This window comes from Saccostrea echinata, unplaced genomic scaffold (genome assembly GCF_033153115.1).
Source record: "Saccostrea echinata isolate AGI-Se365-2 ecotype Australia unplaced genomic scaffold, CSIRO_AGI_Sech_v1 ptg000025l, whole genome shotgun sequence".
Classification (NCBI taxonomy): Eukaryota; Metazoa; Mollusca; class Bivalvia; order Ostreida; family Ostreidae; genus Saccostrea; species Saccostrea echinata.
In genome coordinates, this window is record NW_026889774.1 from 9,997,640 (window position 1) to 10,020,209 (window position 22,570).

The window sequence follows — 22,570 nt, forward strand, 5'->3', positions numbered from 1 at the left end:
AGAACCAAAAAAAGTAGAAATGTATTGGGTATATTTCTTGGAAAGATAATGCATGGAGTGAAGAAAATGTTATTATTTGAATTTAATTGTACTTGATAAAATCAGAAGCCATGCCATATTGAAGTTAATTTTTTCTATTTTGGATTTTAAATTCTTTAAAAAAAGATCTAGTTTGATTATGAGTTTACTGGTTGTTTTTGATATTATACAGGCCCGTAGGAAGCAATTTCAGTGGGGGGGGGGGACGGCTATACATTTTCAGTTGGGGGGGGGGCACTATCAACTACCAAAATTCCTTGACAAGCAAAAAAAAAAAAAAAAAGTCCTCAGACGTATATTTCAAATTAGCAAGGCTAGTTTATTATCATATAATTATAAAATTCATTTGCTGAGAATCATATTAAAAAAAATGAAATGAAATTCAAGGAAAATTGCTAATTTTAAAATTTACACTTAAACTTAAACTTTTTGAACATATTCCATATTAAATCAAACTGATCTTGACTGGAAATACATGTATATTAATTTGAAATGTTTATACCAATTTTCATAATTACTAAATTGCATTTGCTAAATTAAGGGATATAAATTAATTGAACTTATATCAAGCAGATTGATTTCTCTGTGGTAACAGCATCATGCAGTTTTTAAAGACAGTTCATTGATTTTATTAAATTATGCATTTTTAACAAGTTTTTCTTTAAATGAGTTTGGAAATTTTATATGCATTTTCTTAAATTTTGCAATTGCCTGTCTACCATTATCAACAGGCCCGTAGGAAGCAAATTCAATGGGGGGGGGGGGGGGCACAGCCATACATTTTCAGTTGACAGTTGAGGGGGCAGTACATGTACCAAAAATTTTCTGACAAGCAAAATACAAAAAAAAAAGCCATCAGACGTTTTTATTAAGGGGTACAAGCATATAGTATCTAAAGTTTACTATAATAGTAATTTATATATCGGCAAAATTATTGGGGGGGCACGCCCCCCCCCCCGTGCCCCCGGTTCCTACGGCAATGCTCAACATTTTTTTAAATTAGATTTTATAATATTCTGCATTCATTGAGCATGTTGAGAGCATTTTTTTTAAAATATAAAGAAAAAAAAACACGCACACACAGTCGCTTAAAATAGTCAAAAGCTTATATTGATCTTTTAATGAAAACATATGTTAAAAGATATATCCTAACTATCCAATTTAATATTTAGCTTTTAGTGTCGAAGACTGGTTTGAAAATTGTATCGCGATTCATCTGAGTGCGAAACAGGTTGGGAGCGAAACATATCAGCACATACATACGTGGCGCGAAACGGCCTGACGTCCGTGGGCACCGTGTTGTGTAAAACATCACTTAACATGGCATACTCGGAAAAAGAAAAAGAGTCTGTGCTTCCATCTCGAGTATCCAGCTGGACTAATTCAACACATCTTGACATGTTGAGGGTGTTTTATGCCCCAAATGGCTTTGCAGATCCCAGCGATATATTCGAAAAGTTAAATAAAACCATGACAAGCAAAAGGCAAATCTCTCCACTACCGAAAAGGGTTCAGTGTGTGAAGGAATTTATACTTGATTATGTAAATTTCAGCATTGTTGATGATGAAAACAGCTTGAGGACAGATCCAGAGGTTACCAAAAAGTACATAGTGGAGGTTGAAGAATGCATGAAGAAATTATCATCTCTTGACATCTTTGAATACATGAGGACAAAAGGCATCCAGGAGCATGAATTGGAACTTAGAAGGCTAGTAACACCATTACTTTTTAGTCATATTACTCATTTGATAGTGATGTAGATTTATGAAGCAATTGTATTGAAAATGAGTATAGTTTTATTTTTTTTTAAAAAGAGAAAATGTATGATTGAACAGGGAATATTTCAAGCCCGGGACCCCTGCATAACACATGATGAACGTACAGTATATATGGCCTCAAGTGAGTCATAATTGCATTTTTACACTATATACTTCATTGAAAAACCAATTTTTATGCCCCGCCATGAATATGGCCGGGGCATATACCGTCTTCCGTCCTTCCATCACGCTTTGCGTTTAGCTCTGTTCAAAGCTCAGTTTCAAAGAAACTATCTAAGGTATTTTTATCAAACTTCATATGCTGATAGATATTGATGAGAGCTATGCAACTGCATCAACATTTTTTGACCTTGACCTTTCTTTTGACCTTGACCTCACTTTTCTTAAATTGAAGAAAGCATTCAAGATAGTGTTATCAAACTTCATATGCTGATACATACTGATGAGAGCTATTCAACTGCATCAGCATTTTTTGACCTTGACATTTCCTTTGACCTTGACCTCACTTTTCTTAAATTAGTGTAAAACTTCATATGCTGATACATACTGATGAGAGCTATTCAACTGCATCAATATTTTTTGACCTTGACCTTTCCTTTGACCTTGACCTCTCCTTTGACCTTGACCTCACTTTTCTTAAATTAATGTTTAACTCAGTTTTAAAGAAACCATTCATAATATTTTTATCAAACTTCATATGCTTATACATACTGATGTAACCTTTTCGACTGCATCAACAATTTTTGACCTTGACCTTTCCTTTGACCTTGACCTCACTTTTCTTAAATTAGTGTCAAACTTCATATGCTGATACATACTGATGTAAGCTATTCAATTGCATCAATATTTTTTCACCTTGACCTTTCCTTTGACCTTGACCTCACTTTTCTCAATTTGTGTTAAAATGTTGCATTACTAATACACCCTCGGCGGGGCATTCATGTCCTATGGACATATTTCTAGTTATGAAAAGTTATTGTGAGGTCAATTTTAGCCCAATATCCATGATTTTTTCATTAAATCATGCATATTTGTTCAAATTTTCTTGTCTTATAATGCTAAACAAAATGATACACTAATCATTGAGAATAATTTATTAAATTGTCAAAACAAAAATTTCTAACCTCAAATTACTATGATTTCTTAACAAATTAGAGTCATAAAATGTTGAATTTGCATTTGACGTGTAATATTACTGCAGTGCCTACAGATAAAATTATTTTGAGATTATATCAAGAAACTGCAAAGAATTCTACATTTTATGGTGTTTTAGTCATAAAAAATGATCAATAAATAACACTGCAATAATATTATAGAAAAATGCATTTTTCAATGATATATTTAGTAGAAAAATAAAATTATGACTTGCATATGGCCAGGTACTGTAGTATGATTATCAAAATTATTTTTTTAAAAAGTTATATTCATTTGAAATTTTGACTTAAAGACGTACAACCCAGTAGGGCAGATAACACGTACTTGTGATTTCAATGAAATCTAACCTGACATCAAAGGATGTATTCGGAATTTTAAAAGATTTGACTTACATTGATAGCAAAACCAAACCGTACATAAACTGTGCTTATAAACCAGCCATAAAATGAAATATATGGAATTGCTGATAAACGGTACCATTCTTTAAGTCTTCCCTTACAGAAGTTGTTGAACAAAAAGTCTTCAAAATCACAAGAAATTTCATTTGATATCAAGAAGAAGGGGCTGACCCCTCAAATTAGGGGCTCAGAAGGGCCAAAAATCTTTCATCTATAACTCTTTAACGATCAATATTTTGTTACTGAAGCAAAAATATTTATCTGAATGATTTGCAACTACATATTTTGAAATTTTTATCATATATTACATAATAAGGGGCGAAAAGGGGCCAGAATTCTAATCTTTGACACTTTTTATCTCGATAAGGGGAAATATTTTGATAGTAATATTGAACAAGAGATGTTCAGAATAATGTTCTGAACAATACACACCTAGTGTTAAATCCAGACCCTAAAAAGGGCATGGTAATCCAATAATCAAAAGGGCACTTTACGCCGCAACAAGTTTTCATGAGGGCACTTTTTTAACGTCTTTGAAATTATAAATATTTTCTTTATCATGTTTATGTACTTAAATTATTATTTAATACTGAACTCTTTAGTTATACAAGTATCTAAAAGAAAAATTTATAAATCTGTCAGCTTAATTCATTTAATACACACTGAGAGGGCAATTATTGCCAAAATTGAAATTCAAATTTTTTAATCAAGGAATTAGTATGGTTATCAAGGTTATGCTTAAAAAGTAATAGGTGTGAATCTTTTTGTCACTTGCTCAAGAATTATTTTAGTCTGGGGTATGATTTTTTTCCCCTTCCTTTAATATTGTTATTTGTGTTTGAGGTAAATAGCAGAACAAAATTGCAAAAAGGGGGGGGGGCTACTTGGATAATAAATGTAGAGGGCATTCTCTTTATTTTGAAAATAATCTATCAATAAAATCAAGTGAAAACTGATTATACCAAAAAATTAAACTTGAAATAATATATAAATTGGTTAAAACTTTTTTCTGGCTTAGAAACATTGAGCCTCTGGGTGTCACTCAAAAAGTAGAACACAGAATCATTGAACATGTTGAAAGAAACTAACTTCACACTCCGTTGTTTCCTAGCCCATTTCACACATAATATTCAGGTTTTTTTGGTACTGTACATTGTAAGTTGACTTAATTCATCAGCAGTTTTATTTTTCACATTTCTTCATCAACTCTGTTTTTTCTACTTTCAATTTAAAAAGAAACGATCCTGATTTAAAATGTGTAACATTTTAATTTACAAATTAATCTATCTTTGACATTGGGCTAATTCTTGCATAATCAATGCAATCAAATGATATTTTCTCGTGTTATCTCTTATACCCTAACAGCCTGAGGCATGTTACCTGGCCAGGTGGCTGTGTGCGTTCAAGCGAGAAGTGATTTCCTGTCCTGAATTCACACCTTTGCGTGCATTAAATAAACAAAGGGGCTACTCAGCATGCACTGAATAAACAAAGCCGCTAATCCATCTTGCCTCTGCTAGGCACATTTATATATTTTTGCAAGGAAAAAAGGGCATGGCGCTGGAAAAAAGGGCATGGCGCCGAGAGAAAAGGGCATGGCGCCGCGCCATGCTAGTTTGCTTTAGATTTAACACTAACACCTTTTCAATTTTTGTAAAATGGCCCCATTAAGGACTTGAAGGGCTGGCTCCTAAAATCTCTCTTCTTTAAATCTTGGAAATGACAAAAAACTTCTGAAAAGTTGTTGAATTGAAAATGTTCAAAATCATAATACCTTTCAGTTGATATCAGGAAAAGGGGCTGATCTCCCACATTTGGGGCCAGGAGGGGCCAAAAGATTTCAATGTATAACTCTTCAATGATTCAATATTTATTTATACATCAGTGAAGTAAAAATGTTTAATTGGAAATATCTCTTGCTGTAGCTAGTCATATTTTTATATCATTTTACGTAATTAGGGATCTTAGCATGTTTAGGAGCCAAAGCGCTAATCTTTGCTCCTTTATGTCTATAGTAAACTGCATATCTCCATCTCAATGTCAAAATCGTATCAGCTCATCTGATCAAAAATCGGACGGAAGACCTACTCGTTGTTTGCAATGAGATCTCATCTACATAATGTAGTTAATTATTAGTATTCTTTTTTCATAGTTAGGGCGATATGTCAGCCATGTGTGTACTGATATGAATGATCTGTTCAAGGAAAATGCATCATGAGAATATCTCTAGACATGTTTTTCATTTTTTTCAAAATTCATTTCCATCAGCAATTTTTGGGCAAACTTGTTTTTTTAAATAGAATCTTGCCTGCGCATTTTCTCAAGAACAGCTAAAGATATGAAAGTGAAACTCACTAGATGTTGGGATCAAACTTTATTATTTTTCTTCGTCTTCACTTCTGGTCGCAAAAATTTAAAAAAAATTAAAATTTACAATATTTTTTGGTTTTCAATATTTTTCTCGGGAATTATGACTGGTTTATATAGAGTGTCTATTTTGAGAATATTAAATATGTTTTCAGCATATATTGATTGATGCATTTATTGCATAGATATGACTGATTTAAATTTCCTAGCACTGTTGGGGGTTTGAATCACGCTGGGGGCAGTAAAAAAAAATTTTCTTTCTCTTAATTTCAGATATAAATTTCAATTCAGTCTTGGTGGTTTTTGCTGATTTTTTTTTCTTTAAAGTTTTGTTATCAGAGATTCTATAAAAAAGTAGAAAACCTTTAATGATCATGGTCTATGTTGAAAGTCTGTAGTTCATAAATGCAAACATTAAAAAAAAAATTAGTTAAGTATTAATGTAAAAGGTAAAGATAACTAACAGTGATCGATTGAAAAAAAAATCCGTAAACAATACAAATACATGTACGTGAAGAGGGCATAAAATATGGACCCTTGGAAATTCCAGAGGGTGATCAGGTGCCTAGGAGGAGTATTCCTAGTCAATTCAGTACAAAAACAAAGGCCTAACATTTGGTATGAAACAAGTCAGCCAAAACACGACCCTGTGATAGGTTATATTTGCTAACAAGGTCATTATAACAACCATAAAATTTACGAAATGCTCACTTTAAACGAGGCTGTTGAAATCCCTGTATCATCAACTTATCAGTGAGTAGCCTGCCTTGCTTTAAAAATTAAACGATGTGATGCAGCATATCATTCTGGAGAATTACTTGTTGCCCTAGCAGCTGTGAACAAGAAATGCATCTAATTATTATTATTATTTGATTCTTGATTGTTTTTTTTTTTATTTCAGACTCCTCACAAAAGTTTATGCAAAATCTCATGATTTTTTGGAGATGGTGATCAAGTTCATGAAAATGATGCTCTTACCTACTAGGCCATTTAAAAGTGCATACACAGAATTAATCAGAGTCTTTTCAAATATGTGTGATTTGACTTCAGTGTAAGTATATATATAAAGCTTGTAAAGCTTACCTGAACCATTTGAGCTACTCTGATTGAAGTACGTCTATAAATTAATTATGCTGTCAAGTTTTCCAGAACCATTAGGCAAATTTTAATAATTTTTAATGTGTAAAATAGTTTTATAACCTTGTATAATAGATATTTATACCTTCGCTCCAAATGATGGGGGGTATACTGTTATACACTTGTGTGTCTGTCTGTTGTTAATAAATTTTTCGTCACAGTTTTCTTTGCAACTACTCATCGCAGATGCTTGAAATTTTAGCACAATCTTTTTTTAGGCATGCCATGTGGTGGAATTCATTTTTGTATGTATCCATTGTCAACTTCCTGTTTATCCATGCGTCTGTGTGTACCAAATTCCCATCACAGTTTTATCCGCAACTACTCATGGCAGATACTTGAAATTTTAGTACACTCTTTGTTTTGGCAAACCATATGGTTGGATTCATTTTTGTTCAAATTCGATGCCTCAAACTGAACTTGTGTATATTCACATGAGAGCATATATATATTCACATCAGAGCGGGGGTATTACTAGTGAGCATTGGCTCACAGACTTCTTGTTTTGTAATGAGCAGTCTGACATCAGTAAAATTTAATCTAAAAAGGGATTGAATTTAAGACACTTAGACATATTAATGATAATTAATCCCTACTATGCCCAAAATTGAAAGATAATCCATTTAAGGATGCAATTACCACACATATTTAGGTGCTATATCTAACAACTTTCCTTGGCTCAAGTGAGCTTTTCAGATCAGAATTTGCCTTTTGTCTGATGTTCATAACCTTTTCACAATTTAATATTCTTTAGAACCACTTGGCCATTTTCAACTTACTAAAATCTGGGTTAAGGAGATTAAAGGTTGTTTAAATTAAGGGCCAAGTCGTCTTTTACAATAATAATTAGTGAAAAGTTATCTTGGTTATAGCAAAGTCCTGGGGTCCCTGGAATTTAATTTGGTTTATCTGTAATTCTTTATATCTGTATAACGAATTCACATACCTTTATATAGCAAATTTGCAATATACACTTTTTCCTTCAAGTATTACTAAAGATATGTTAAGGAATCAATTATTACAAAACATACCTTGGATAAGATTTTATTATGAATTGAATTTTATATACAAATACTTAACAAAAATACAGTCAGTTCAATATTAATAAAATTTTGAGATCTTTAAAAATTTGTTATAGAAGATGTAAATTTTATTATTTTCAACCTCTACGGGACTCAAAATCAGTTCATAATTCGTTATATCAGAGCTCGTTATAACTATAAGATATAACAAAGAAGTGTTAAGATTTTTTCTGGGAACCCCTAAAAAATTTCGATATATCCGTGAATTCGCTCTATCCGTGTTCGTACTAAACGAGTTTTACTGTATATAAAAAAAAAACTTTTTCTCAAGAACCACTTGATGAGATAAGATGAAACTTTTGTGTGAATATCTCTGATCTTTACCTTGCATTGTATGTTTTCTATTTTATTCTATTGTCAGGTGCAAAAAAAAAAACCAACCCATAATTACATCATTCTCCTAAATAAATTAATTTTGGAGTTGCGACATGACCGTACCACACATGTACCATGTAAGAATTTTTTGTTTTGAACACTTCTAGACCAAATGAATAAATAATAAAGAAATACAGTGCTCCCCTGTTATAATTCCCCCCATTATAATGGCACCCCCACCCAAAAAGGTTTCCGATTTCCTCGCTATATAAAACCCCCTTTTTAGCTCTTCTGAGACAAAGGCTCAAAGAGCTAATGCTATGGCCATTTGTGAGGTGTGCGTAAACTTTTTTTAGAATATGGGCCATAACTCAAGAACCCCTTGGCCAATTATTGTCAAATTTGTCACAGGGTATCCTTTGCCCAAGGGCTCCCGTTCAGACTAAAACTAGGATTGTGACTTTTAAACAAGGGGAGATAATTAGGTAAATAAAACCATAAGTACTGGTTGCTAAAAAATCTTCTCAGGAATAACTGGTCAGATAATCACCAAACTTGCACAAAAGGATGAGGATATGTAGTAGATTAAAATTTGCTTGGGGAATCACCCTGGGACAAAGGGTGTGGTCTCAAGGTCACTTCAAAGTTGACCAAAAATTACGTTTTTAGCTCACCTGAGATGAAAGCTCAAGTGAGCTTTTCTGATCACATTTTGCAGAGCTCCAGATAATTTTTTACCTCAAAGTGTATTTACTTACTGATTTTCAAATCAATGCAGATTTTGCTTTTCAGCAAAATAATCAAAGAGTATTTTGTTAATCTGTTGCTCTTTTGACATCTAATGTGATTTTTAGCTTGTTATCGAAATAAGTGTTTTTGAAAGAGAAATGTAAAAAAGGGACAGATTTTGCATTTATCAATTAGGTTAATGAAATTTTAAAAATTTTGTCAGCTTTTAGCTATAACTGAGAAACATTTCATTTTTTTTTCACCAGAAAGACCATACAGTAGGCAAAGTTACCACAGGCACACAGAACTCCATTTAAGATTAGGCCTATATTGATCGTAGCAAGAGTTACCGAGAAAAATATCCTTCCTTTGGTCAGATAAAATTAATCTTCAGATTCTAATCCCCATGTGCCCCTCTCAAAATATCTATCTCCGCTGTTTTCCATTTGGTTTGTTTGTTTTTTTTGTTTGTTTGTTTTTTTATCAAAAATATATATTAGGTTTTGCTATATAAATTGTTGGCATCGATCAAGGTAAAAGTTTTAGAGTTACTCCCCGTTTGCTTTAAGGGGGCCGACTGGGGTTTTCATTGCGCAATACTTCGCGCAGCATGGTAAAATAAAGCATATTTACTCTTTTAAAGCAACTATTTTTACTTAATTTATAAAAATTAACAAATTTAGGAAATCTAAGGTTAAAAAATCTAATTACGTTTTTAAATAACTGATTTTTTAAACGATTTTTCAAATGATAGGAAAATAGACGTCGTAATAGCGTGTTTTTGACTTTATGAATAACCGAAGTTCTTAAAGCGGGGTCATTAATTATGTCATGGAATAAAAAGTATAAAATAGATGCTCTTGAAATTTTAAACATAGGAAATGGAGAATCTCACAATCATTTTTAGTATTTTTTATGTTAATCTGTGGTATCTGTCATATTTTGTTGTACTCCATAAAAACAGGAAAATATCATGATTTTTGACATTTTGAGATGCCCCCTCTGGAAACCAGACGGTAGAATTTTGTGTTTCTTGCATAAAATGTACAATATAGTATTACCCATCAAATAATATAATTTGAGCAAAAAGTCTATAGTAGGATTTGTATAATTTGCTCCGAAGTGCGAAAAAATGGTATTTTCCTATATAATCCTATAGTAAATGTACCTGTATTTTGAGATGGTCCCTTAAAAATAACCAGACGGTAGATGTTCCCTAAACTTGGCATATATACTGAAGTCAATGTAAGGTACATATGGTATAAAATTAAAGAGTTTCTCTATAGTAGTTTTCATACAATAAAACCCCAGTCGGCTCCCTTAAAAGCGTGTTGTGCTATTTATAGCACAGGAGCATGTGAAAAGCAAAAAAGCAATATTATTTTCATACAATTAATAAAAGTTGTCGGCAGACTTTAGATGATATTTTATAGAAAATGGTAAATATACAAGAACTGTTTAATAAATAGTGATACAGAATAAATTAGACACCATGCGTGTTTTTGCGCAATATTGACAACATCGACCTGTACGTGTCAAGAACGGAAATTTGGATGTTATATGAATAGTGGAAATCTTTGATATTTTCAGATAAAGTACGAGTATTTAATATTCAAATCTTTCTCCCGAACTGGAAATTGGCCTATGTTATTTCGAATACTCTTAATCAAATTTCCTTTTGATAAAAATTCAAACACTGAACTGACTTCAATTCACATAATTAATTGACATTTAATCCATCCTACACAGTACTTTCGTAGTGTAATGCTTATTTATGATTGCTAATGCATAATTGTACGCCCTGTTTTCATTTTTAGCTCACCTGAGCCAAAGGCTCAAGTGAGCTTTTCTTATCAAAATTTGTCCGTTGTCTGTCATCATTGTAGTCGTTGTCGTTGTTGTTGTAAACTTTTCACATTTTCATCTTGTTCTCAAGAACCACTGGGCCAAATTCAACCAAACTTGCCACAAAGCATCCTTGGGTAAAGGGGATTCAAGTTTGTTAAAATGAAGGGCCATGCCCTCTTTCAAGGGGAGATAATTAGGAATTAGTGAAAAAATAATGGCATCATTTAAAAATCTTCTTCTCAAGAACCACGGGGCCAGGAAAGATGAAACTTATGTGGAAACATCCTCAGGTAGTGTAGATTCAAGTTTGTTCAAATCATGACCCCCGGGGGTAGGGTGGGGCCACAATGGGGGATCCAAGTTTTACATAGAAATATATAGGAAAATATCTTTAAAAATCTTCTTCTTAAGAACAGCAAAGCCATGATTGGTCATATTTTTATGGAAGCATCCTCAGGTAGTGTAGATTCAAGTTTGTTCAAATCATGACCCCCGGGGGTAGGGTGGGGCCATAATGGGGGATCAAAGTTTTACATAGATATAGAGGAAAATATCTTTAAAATAATTCTTCTTAAGAACAGCAAAGGCATGATTGTTCATATTTATATGGAAGCATCCTCAGGTAGTGTAGATTAAGTTTGTTCAAATCATGACCCCCGGGGGTAGGGTGGGGCCACAAAGGGGGATCCAAGTTTTACATAGAAATATATAGGAAAATATCTTTAAAAATCTTCTTCTTAAGAACAGCAAAGACATGATTGGTCATATTTATATGGAAGCATCCTCAGGTAGTGAAGATTCAAGTTTGTTCAAATCATGACCCCCGGAGGTAGGGTGGGGCCACAATGGGGGATCCAAGTTTTACATAGAAATATATAGGAAAATATCTTTAAAAATCTTCTGCTTAAGAACAGTAAAGCCAAGATTGGTCATATTTATATGGAAGCATCCTCAGGTAGTGTAGATTCAAGTTTGTTCAAATCATGACCCCCGGGGGTAGGGTGGGGCCACAAAGGGGGATCCAAGTTTTACATAGAAATATATAGGAAAATATCTTTAAAATCATCTTCTTAAGAACAGCAAAGCCATGATTGGTCATATTTTTATGGAAGCATCCTCAGGTAGTGTAGATTCAAGTTTGTTCAAATCATGACCCCCGAGGATAGGGTGGGGCCACAATGGGGGATCAAAGTTTTACATAGATATATATAGGAAAATATCTTTAAAATGATTCTTCTTAAGAACAGCAAAGGCATGATTGTTCATATTTATATGGAAGCATCCTCAGATAGTGAAGATTCAAGTTTGTTCAAATCATTACCCCAGGGATAGGTTGGGGCCACAATGGGTGATCAAAGTTTACAGAGGAATATATAGGAAAAAGTCTTTTTCTCAAGAACAGAAAAGCCATGATTAGTCAAATTGATATGGAGGCATCTTTGGGTAGTGTAGAATGAAATTTGTTCAAATGAGGGCCCCCGGGGGTAGGGTGGGACTACAATGGGGGATCAAATTTTTACAAATGAATATATGGGAAAAAAATCTGCTGCTCAAGAACAACAAAGCCATTTGTTATATTGATATGAAAGCATCATCAGGAGTTTAAAATTCAACACCCCCTCCCTGTAAACTTTTCAATACTGTACTGATTTTTGCTTTTTTTCCTAGCCAATGTGCTCAGGTGAGCGATGTGGCCCATGGGCCTCTTGTTAATGCGTATTTTGAAAAATTCAATGCATATTTCTGCAAATACGCACCTTATCTGGAGCTCTGATTTTGTCTGTAGTCCGTCTGTCCGTCCGTCCATCTATCTGTAAACTTTCTTCAAATGAAGGGCCACGCCCTCTTTCAAGGGGAGATAATTAAGAATTAGTGAAAAATTCATAGCATCTTTTAAAAATCTTCTTCTCAAAAACCACAGGGATAGGAAAGATGAAACTCATGTGGAAACATCCTCAGGCAGTGTAGATTCAAGTTTGTTCAAATCATGACCCCAGGGGGTAGGGCGGGGCCACAATGGAGGATCAAAGTTTTACATAGATATATATAGGAAAAATCTTTAAAAATCTTCTTCTCAAGAACAGCAAAGCCATGATGAGTCATATTTATATGGAAGCATCCTCAGGTAGTGTAGATTCAAGTTTGTTAAAATGATGACCCCAGGTTTAGGGTGGGCCACAATGGGGGATTGAAAGTTTTACATAAGAGCATATAGAAAAAAAAATTCTTCTCAAGAACAGAAAAGCTATGTTTAGTCATATTGATATAGAAGCATCCTCAGGTAGTGTAGATTCAAGTTTGTTCTAATGATGACTCTTGGGATAGGGAGGAGCCACAATGGGGGATCAAATTTTTACAAGGGAATATATGGGAAAATTTTTGAAAAAATCTTCTCAAGTACAAATTGACATGAAAGTATCATCAGGTAGTTTAAAATTCAAGCCCCCCTTCTTAATCTTTTCAATACTGAACTGATTTGTGCTTTTGTTTAGCCAATGTGCTCAGGTGAGCGATAAGGCCCATGGGCCTCTTGTTTTAAAATGTTGATATTTTGCTTACTATAAGGACTAGGATCATCAAATCTTGTCAGTTGATGCATCTAAGGATCTCTTATCATGTTGACTCAAAAGTAGGTCACAGTGACCTACTTAAATTTTGCGGCCATTCTTTTTCTAAATGATTTTGAGGCATATTTTGAACAATTTAAGGCCTATAATCATCAAACTTAGTCAGTTGATGCATCTTGGGTTTTCGGAGTAAGTCAACAAAAAAGTAGGTCACCTTGACCTACTTTTTGAATTTTATGGCTAATCTTTTTCAAAACATTTAAAGATGTACATGCTATATAACATGCTATATAACCGCAATTTTTTATGTGAAACAAAATGATTAAATGATTTGAGAAACATGATGTGTAATAAAAAATAATTACTTTCCACAAAGTTTTACTAAATAAGTCCTTGTAATTACAAAACAATTGAGCAAGATCTGCAATTAAGAATTCAGCCTATTCATGAATATTGATGAAGGAAGTGCATAAACAGTATATAGTCATGCATGTCCGCGGGAAATTATAGACAATGAGGTACATTGCATTTGGACTATGATTTTGAATAAAAGTTAATATCTGTCATTACAGAGTAGATGGTTAATACTGATTGTTTTCAGAGATAAGTATTTTTAAGCATAAAACGTATGCCATCCATGTCAAAAGTTATTTTGTATACCAAATGGCCTACTTCATTTTCTTGACGCCATTTTTGTTTATCAATCTAAAAGTGTCACATGATGCAGGAATTTAAATAGAGGCATTACTTTCCTATTAGGATAATAAATAATTACAATTTTAGATCTTTATAATGCGTTCATTTCCATTTGTGTAATTTACGATATTTTCGTAACTTTATTTGGAAAACAAAATACAGGTAACTCTTGATGGCTCGAACTTCGATCTCTCGAAGTTCTTGATCGCTCAAAGTAGGTCTCTGGTCCCAAATTCTTCCACTATATAACTAAGCAATTTTACTCTTGATTTCTCGAACTCTTGATCTCTCAAAACCCTTGATCCCTCGAAGTCAAAATGCAGTCCCGCTATGCATATTCTATTAGAATTTACCCTCGATACCTCGAAGTGGCTATGTGTATACAAGATTATATAATTAGCACCTCTACATGGACATTTAAATGGCCCCAGGCAGAAGACGCTGGTCTCGAGGAACGGGATGTTTATTCAGGTGACACTTATGCTGCAAGGTGATAAATGATTTATAATTAATCCTATTTTGCGTATATGCTATTAAAATAATTATCATCGACTGTCTTACGATAATTTAGAGACGCAGTGTCATTGAAAAGTAGTAATTGATTAAAAGACAAAACACTAATTTAATTTTTATTTCGAGTCAGTGTCAAAGTTAAACAAAATATGAAAAAGCAGAAACAACCTCAATGTCGATATGACGACTATTATTGGACAAATACTTACAGAACTGCGTTCAATGATCATTTTTGGAATAGTCAAAGCTATGTACGACGCTGTAAAATGTCGTTTTCATGTAACGAATGCATAGTATGTCCGCATTACGAAGAATAAATAAATATACATGAAATGACGATATACATTTTTTGCTTTACTCAGTTTAATGAAATATTCATCTGAATTATGAAAAAATATCGTTGTTTTACAAAAACCACGTGTAAAAGGTTAGCACTGCATGAAAATCATTACATCCGGTAAGACTAATTTTAAAACCTGTCAACAATCCCGGAAAATTCCGGACTCTTGAAAATTCGAACTCTTGATCTCTCGAAGTTTTTCCTTGGTCCCGTGGACTTCGAGGTATCAAGATTTACCTGTTAATAAATTTCCAACTTCATTTTTAACTGACGCAAGTTATGGCTTGTATATCTTTAAGGTCATTAATTCGAATACTGAGAGGTTTAGAATCATTAAATCTTGTAAGATTATGCATCTTGGGGCCATAAAACATACTTACTAAAAAGTAGGTCACAGTGACCTACTTTTTGAACTTTGCAGGCATTCAATTTCAAAGCATTTTAGAGGCATATTTTGGACATTTTAAGGCCTATGATCATAAAACTTTATATTTTGTAAGTTGATGCATCTTGGGTCCTCAAAGTTTGTCATCTGAAAAGTAAGTCACTGTGACCTACTTTTGAAATTTTATGGTTATAATTTTAAAAATATTTTAAGTATTAATTGGCTTAAAATCATCAAACTTAGTTGATGCATCTAAATGGGTCCTCAGAGAATGACAAGTGAAAAGAGGTCACCATGATCTACTCTCAGGTACTAATTGGACTAGAATCATCTTTGGTGCTCAGAGTGTTTCATCTAAAATGTAGGTCATGATGACCTACCTTTGGAATTTCAAGGCTTTATCGCGAGGCCACAATAAGTACTACAAGGGGAGAAATCAGGTGAAAAACAGCAAGGCCATAGTTACTCAGGTGAGCGTTGTGGCCCATGGGCCTCTTGTTAAGGTCTCATCCGAAGGACCCACAACTTTCACTTCGAAGTGCCGAGGGCTTGGCAAAGGAACAGTTGCTACCTATTTTTGATTGACTTATGTCAGTCACAGCCGTGCTTTGAACACATGACCTTCCGATCACGGAGCGAGCGCTCTACTGACTGAGCTACATTTAATCATTCAGCATGTACTAAATAAATATACTTACAACAACATTTATTTTAAAGAATAATTTAATAAATACTCTAATAGTTAAAAAAAAAAAATAAATATTGGAAATGTATTTTTTCCATAAAATTTAAATAATGATTCTTTAAACATGATATATTTCAGAATGTGTAAACCCTTATGTTCACCTTCTTTTTTTCCCTTTAAAAAGATAAGTCTTTCACTTCGAAGTTCCAATTGACAATGAAGACTAAGTGATGAGTAAGCACTGAACGCAAGGTGAATGAAAAGAGAGCAAACCGTTAGCAAATGCTAAATGCTTTGTGAACGGTGAATGCAAAACTGTGAATGCTGAGTAGAGGGTGAGGGAACGCTGAACAAACAGTGAATGCATGCTGAAAAAATGGTGAATGCTCACTGAACGAACAGTGAGTGAATGGAAAAAGGGGAATGTAGAACATTTAAGGGATTGTTTTAGTGAATATGGGAGGAGATTTTTGTGTGGAGGGGCCATGAAATAAGAATATTAAATGTACACTGCACTTCTTTTTAGAATCTAGTTACTAAAATAAATATGACTCAGTTAGTAGGTTTGGTTTTTGATTAAGAGTTTATATCACATATGTTTGTACCTAAAAATATTATTTATGAAGGCACTGTGGCCTTTGGGCCTCCTGTTTCATTTTTAAAGCCCAGGGGACACATTTAGAAGATTAATCACCTTGAAAGATGAGGCAGTTGTATGTCTGCCGGATATTAGATACTTCCTGGAAGCACCAACCTCAGTATCAGATCCAAAGGATTTACTTGTTTTGAAGATTGCTGAGGTATGTGAAGATTTTGTTGACTATGTATGAAAAATATATACATATAAATGTCTCTCTGTGATGTTGTGTCTTGCTTGTAACTAACACTAGATGCATAAAAGTATGGTATGAGGGCTGTTCAGAAATTATTGAGACATTGTGTTTATTCTCCTTGCTAATGAGCATGTTTTGATGAAAATTGACATATATGTTTGACAAACTTTAAGAATTTATGAAAGCAAGAAATATTTTACAAATGTTTTATTTCTTCTTTTCAGTGGTATTTAATGTTTCAGTGGGATGGGTACCTGGTGCATGCATCCTGTCAGATATTGAAAATATGTAGCACCTACATTCTAATTACTTGCAAAGCATAGTATAAGCGAAAATAATAAGTCCCATCAACAAAGATTAAGGTGGGGGGGGGGGTTTAAATTGGAATCAGCATGTCCGTCTGTCCCTCTATCTGTCTGTCTGTCTGTAGCCCCATCAACAAAGATTAGGGGGGGGGGGGTATATTGGAATCAGCATGTCCATCTGTCCATCTATCTGTCTGTCTATGTGTAGATGTGATTTTGTCCAGACCTGTTCTCAGAGACTATTGCCTGGATTTGTCAAAAAATTTGTACACTCATTATTCACCATATGAAGATGTGCACCTGGTATTTTCATCATGATTGCATAATTATTCTGCAAATTTTACAGTTTTTTTTTTTCATTTTGTATTGACTTAGTCATTTGAGTACATGTAGGTTCGCGACAGAGAATCTAGAACTGTTGTTAGGTACATCTGTACAAATATGTGAATTGCAGCTTAAAACAACTCATTTAAACTAAAAAAAAGCGTCACTAAGTGTTTTTTAAAAAAGTTTTTTGATAGATAGGCCATTCAAATCTAAGAGTCATGCAGTAACTTTATTAAAAAATATTGCATCAAGATTATACAGTTCTTTTTAGCTCTTAATTCTGAGACAAAGGCTCAAAGAGCTAATGCTATGGCCATTTTGTGCACTGTGTATAAACTTTTTAGAATATGGGCCATAACTAGGGATGTCAATGAATATTCAAACATTCAAATATTCACATTTGAATATTCATTCAATGAGTTAATATTCATATATGAATTTAAGATTCAAATATTCAGTGTTTTTTAGATTTCACTAAAAAAGGAAATAAATTTTAATTAGAACAGTGCTGGAATTATCCCCGTTTTATTAAACTAGATATCCCCTGATTTCTTTTGCTACTTTCTTACCCTATAGATCTTCTAAATTATTTCATTTTGAGTAAAGTGTAAAAGAAATAAACAAGACTTATTAATATATAATACAAAAAGTATTTTCAATAGTTTAATATGATGGGATCTAGATGGGACAACAAAATGAAACCCTTCTTGAATGTCTATGAGATGCAAAGAGTGTACTTATGAAAATAAACTTTATTAACCATTTCCTTTTACTTAAATGAAAATAAATTCTATTAATCATTTTCTTTTATTGATCTATCTTTGATAGAATCAAATATCAATATATGTTAAGTGACTTTGCACCTTTTCTGAAAAACCCAGCAGGGGGTATTTGTCCATTTTGGAAGTTCTAGTTCAATTTTTTTATACCCCCCGCAAACGAAGTTTAGGGGGGGTATATTGGAATCAGCATGTCCGTCTGTCTGTAGACGAGATTTTGTCCTGACCATTTCTTGGAAACTGTTGGAAGGATTTGTCTGAAAATTTGTACACTTATTATTCGCCATATGAAGGTGTGCACCTGGTGTTTTCATTATGATTGGATAATTTTTCTGCATTTTACAGGTGTTTTTTCATTTTTATTATGTGGTTTTGTCTGGATCTGTTCCCAGAAACTATTGCATAGATTTGTATGAAAATTTGTACACTTATTATTTACCATATGAAGATGTGCACCTGGTATTTTCAACATTATTTGATAATTTTTCTGCATTTTACAGGTGTTTTTTTTAAAATTTTTATTGACTTAGTCATTTCGGGTTCATGTCTAAGGTTTGAGACATAGAATCTAGAACATCTGTACAAAAATGTGAACTACAGCTTAAAACTACTCATTAGAACTAAAAAAAAACCCACAAAGTATTAAAAACAGTTTTTACATTACACAGCAGATAGTGTAAATCCATTTGTCCCTTGGGAGTAATGAGTGGACATGCATCCAGTTAAAGATTAATTAATGAGTTCAGTGTGGGAAGCTGTTAGGGCATCTCTGATCAGGCAGGTCTTATCTATATCTCCGGGGAATTGGGCAGAAAGAAATAAAGATCTCTGTTGTCTAAGTCTCTTAATTGTTATTTATGTCTGTCAAAATACATAGTTACTAAAACCAGCCTTTTATTTTTAAAATGAGTTTGATATAAAGGTATTAAAATCAATTTGATTTTGTACAATTAATTATGATATTTTTTTTTTCAACAATCAATTTGCAGAGTGTCATGTCTCACAAAGATGACAGATAGTTGCAAACTATTTTTTCGATGTAATAAAAAACACTGTAATTATTAGTGTTGATGTTTTATTAGGCTGCACCTTAGTTTCATTCATTAAAATAAAGTGCCCCACCACAGCATTATACGCCCATCGAATATTGTTAAATTATCATAAACAGTTTAGATTCAATTGGTCGAATGACATCTTAGTGAGACAAGGCAGTCTGCAATTTGTTGTAAAGATATAAAAATTCAAATAAAAAATGTACAATAAATAATTAGTTTAAATTATATTATACAATATCATATAAGTTTTAATTATTATAAACAATATCAAATTAGTTTTGATTACATCAAATTTATCTTGAAAGTAAGACTAGCCAACAAGAACAATTCAATACAACACAAGCAATTAATTAAGAGACTGATTCCTTTTGCCCATTTCCCAAGAGATGTAGATAACACCTGCTTGATCAGAGATGCTCTACCAGTTATCACCTCACACTAAACTCATTAATTTATCTCTAATTTGACATGCAATTTTCTGCTATCAAAATTTTCCTTGACCAGTGCCTGATCATTACACCCATGGGAGAGGTGGAATTTTTCTTGTTACAGATTGCTGTAAAGAACATAATGAAAAAAATAAGACTAGTATTTTCTTGATTTAACACTTTTTTAATAAAGATACTGCAATACTCTGACATCTTTTGGGATTGTGTAATTTAAAAGTTAAAAGACATAGTTTTTTTGATTCTAAGTCTAATGGTTTTCTAGTTATGATTTTTCCATATTTAGCCATAGCGTCTTTATTAAAGGTCAGAGCGACCTGGTTTTAATGTGCGACACACCTTCTACCCTAGATGTATCAGCTGACAAAGTTTGATAATTCTATGCCTAATAGTATTACAGTTATGAGCCGGACATGAAAAAGCTAACAGACGGACGGAGGGACATGAACGCTATAACATAATACGTCCCATCTTAAGACGGACATATAAAAAATATAATGAGTAATTAAATTTTCACTGGAAATGTTTAAGGAAATTGTGAACACCTCTCACATCTAGAAAACATTAGTGATTTGGTACTTTCTCTGAAAAACCCAGCGGGGGGTATTTGTCCCTATTGGACAGTTCTAGTTTCATTTTTATTTTGGACAGTTGTACTTCAATTTTTTTTTTTTCATTTTTATTTTGACTTCATTTTTTGCAAGTTTGATAGACTTTCATTCAGAAATATGGAGATCATAAAAAATGTAACCACAGTATAGAAATTTAATTTTGAAGACAAAATGGATTTTGATGTCAAGGCAGTGCAATGGTCAGACATAAATTTTATGTAGCACTGAGGAGAACTGTCAAGACCAAAGACCTGTTAAAACAAAAACAATGCCAAAGAAGCATATTTAGGACTTTGGTTTATCATTGGCATAAAAGGCTCAAATGAGCTTTTCTGATTGAAATTTGTCCATTGTCATCATAAACTTTTAACATTTTCATCTTCTCCTCCAGAACCATTGGGCCAATTTCAACCAAACTTAGCACAGAGTATCCTTGGGTAAAGGGGATTTAAGCTTGTTTAAATGAGGGCCACTTCCTCTTCCAAGGGGAGATAATTAAAAATTTGTGAAAATTTGGTGGTATCTTTTCATCCTCAGGTAGAGTAGATTCAAGTTTATTCAAATCATTACCCCCAGGGTTAGGTTGGGGCCACAATGGGGATCAAAGTTTTACATAGGAGTATATAGGAAAAAATTTTGAAAATTTTTCTTCTCAAGAATAACAGAGTTGTGTTATGTCATTTTAATATGGAAGCATCCTCAGGTATTGTAGATTCAAGATTGTTCAAATTGTAACTCCCGGGGGTAGGGTGGGGCCGCATTGGGGGATCAAAGTTTTACATAGGAATACATGTACAGGTATTTATATATCTGGAATGTGCAAGATCTGAAATATAACATAGATGTATGCACTTGGATTTTGTTCATTATTTCACAAAATGCAAAAAAGTGTTTGGAAAATTATCAATTTATCTATCCTAGTGCTTTGAAATTCATATACTGGCTTCGAAGCCAGAAAATGATACGTTGAAGTACCAACCCTGACTGTTATAAATAAGTGACTTGACAGTATATGCAGGTATTGATTTTTTTTATAAATATCAGTAGAAATGCCTTGGTAACATGAATTAGGGTAATATACTTACAGACATTTAATATATGGACCTTTTAGCTCACCTGAGCTGAAGGCTAAAGTGAGCTTTTCTGATCAAAATTTGTCCAACGCCTGTCGTCTTAAACTTTTCACATTTTCATCTGCTTCTCCAGAACCACTGAGCAAAGGATGATGTGCCAAAACTACTTTCTGCGGCCCCTTTTTCTGCGGCGAATTATATTTATTCTACAATGATTTTGATAGTTTTCAAACAAAAGTGAACAAATACGACACCTTTTGAATAGTTTTAATAGTTCCACCACATTTTAATTATGATGATTTCTGCATTATCTGTGATTTTTTTAGACCCCAAGAGAGCAAAATTCGACTTGGTTTGACAATAGGATCTTTTATGAAAAAAGAATAGGCGGGTCTTAGTACAATAGAGAGGTATGCATGTCCGAGAAATCTACCTTATATGGCTATTGTTATTATTTCGGTCATTGTCGCTTACCGAGAACAATTGTCCAATCCGATGACTGAACGACAAAACATGCTGGTTTACCACATGTTTACATTTTATCACGGACACGTGGCTTAGGTCAATTTACATATTATCTCTACTACATTTCAAACTTTTAATGGTCAGCAAAGGCTTTTTATGCGTGATAATACGTATGGAACTTCAGTGTTTACCGTTTTGGGTCAAGAAATTCACAATGAAACGTGTATTCACTGATTCTCGGGAATACGTGTAGCCAATTGCCCAAGGACGCTTTACAAAACTATGAAATGATACAATGTATATTTACAAAAAAAAATTGTCTGTAATTATGAGCACGGAAATTGTAGATTCGTGTCTAATCTGTGACTCAAACGAATAAAAAAAAAATTATCGGAAAAGAAGAAAAAAATTATGCCTTTTTTCCAAGCATTAATTAAATGTCCTTTAGTTAGAAATTTTGTAGTACTCACTCGTAATACAACTCCTTTAGCTGATTGGTCAGTTAGAGAGTCACGCCGGTGCCTCGATTAGCATATGAATTTATTCTTATGTCAGAAAAATTGTTTAGTCGATCTGTTTGTAATGGAGAGAACCAGCCAGATTTTACAATATTTTAAACACAACATTTGAGCGCAGTAAGG

The 22,570-nt window shown here is 33.3% G+C and overlaps 1 protein-coding gene across 4 annotated transcripts in view; it reads left to right on the top strand.

The window, feature by feature from the left end:
- The first annotated feature begins 1,333 nt into the window (after window positions 1-1,333).
- The window catches only part of LOC133192601 (uncharacterized), a 47,785-nt gene continuing 26,548 nt past the window's right edge, over window positions 1,334-22,570 (top strand). For 3 of the 4 annotated variants that reach the window (XM_061328592.1, XM_061328594.1, XM_061328595.1), the window contains exons 1-3: window positions 1,334-1,748; window positions 6,640-6,789; window positions 16,700-16,835. In XM_061328592.1, the coding sequence (XP_061184576.1) occupies window positions 1,360-1,748; window positions 6,640-6,789; window positions 16,700-16,835 (675 nt within the window). In that variant the 5' untranslated portion in view covers window positions 1,334-1,359. The remainder of the gene's footprint in view (window positions 1,749-6,639; window positions 6,790-16,699; window positions 16,836-22,570) is intronic. The other variant, XM_061328593.1, reaches the window with a different exon arrangement.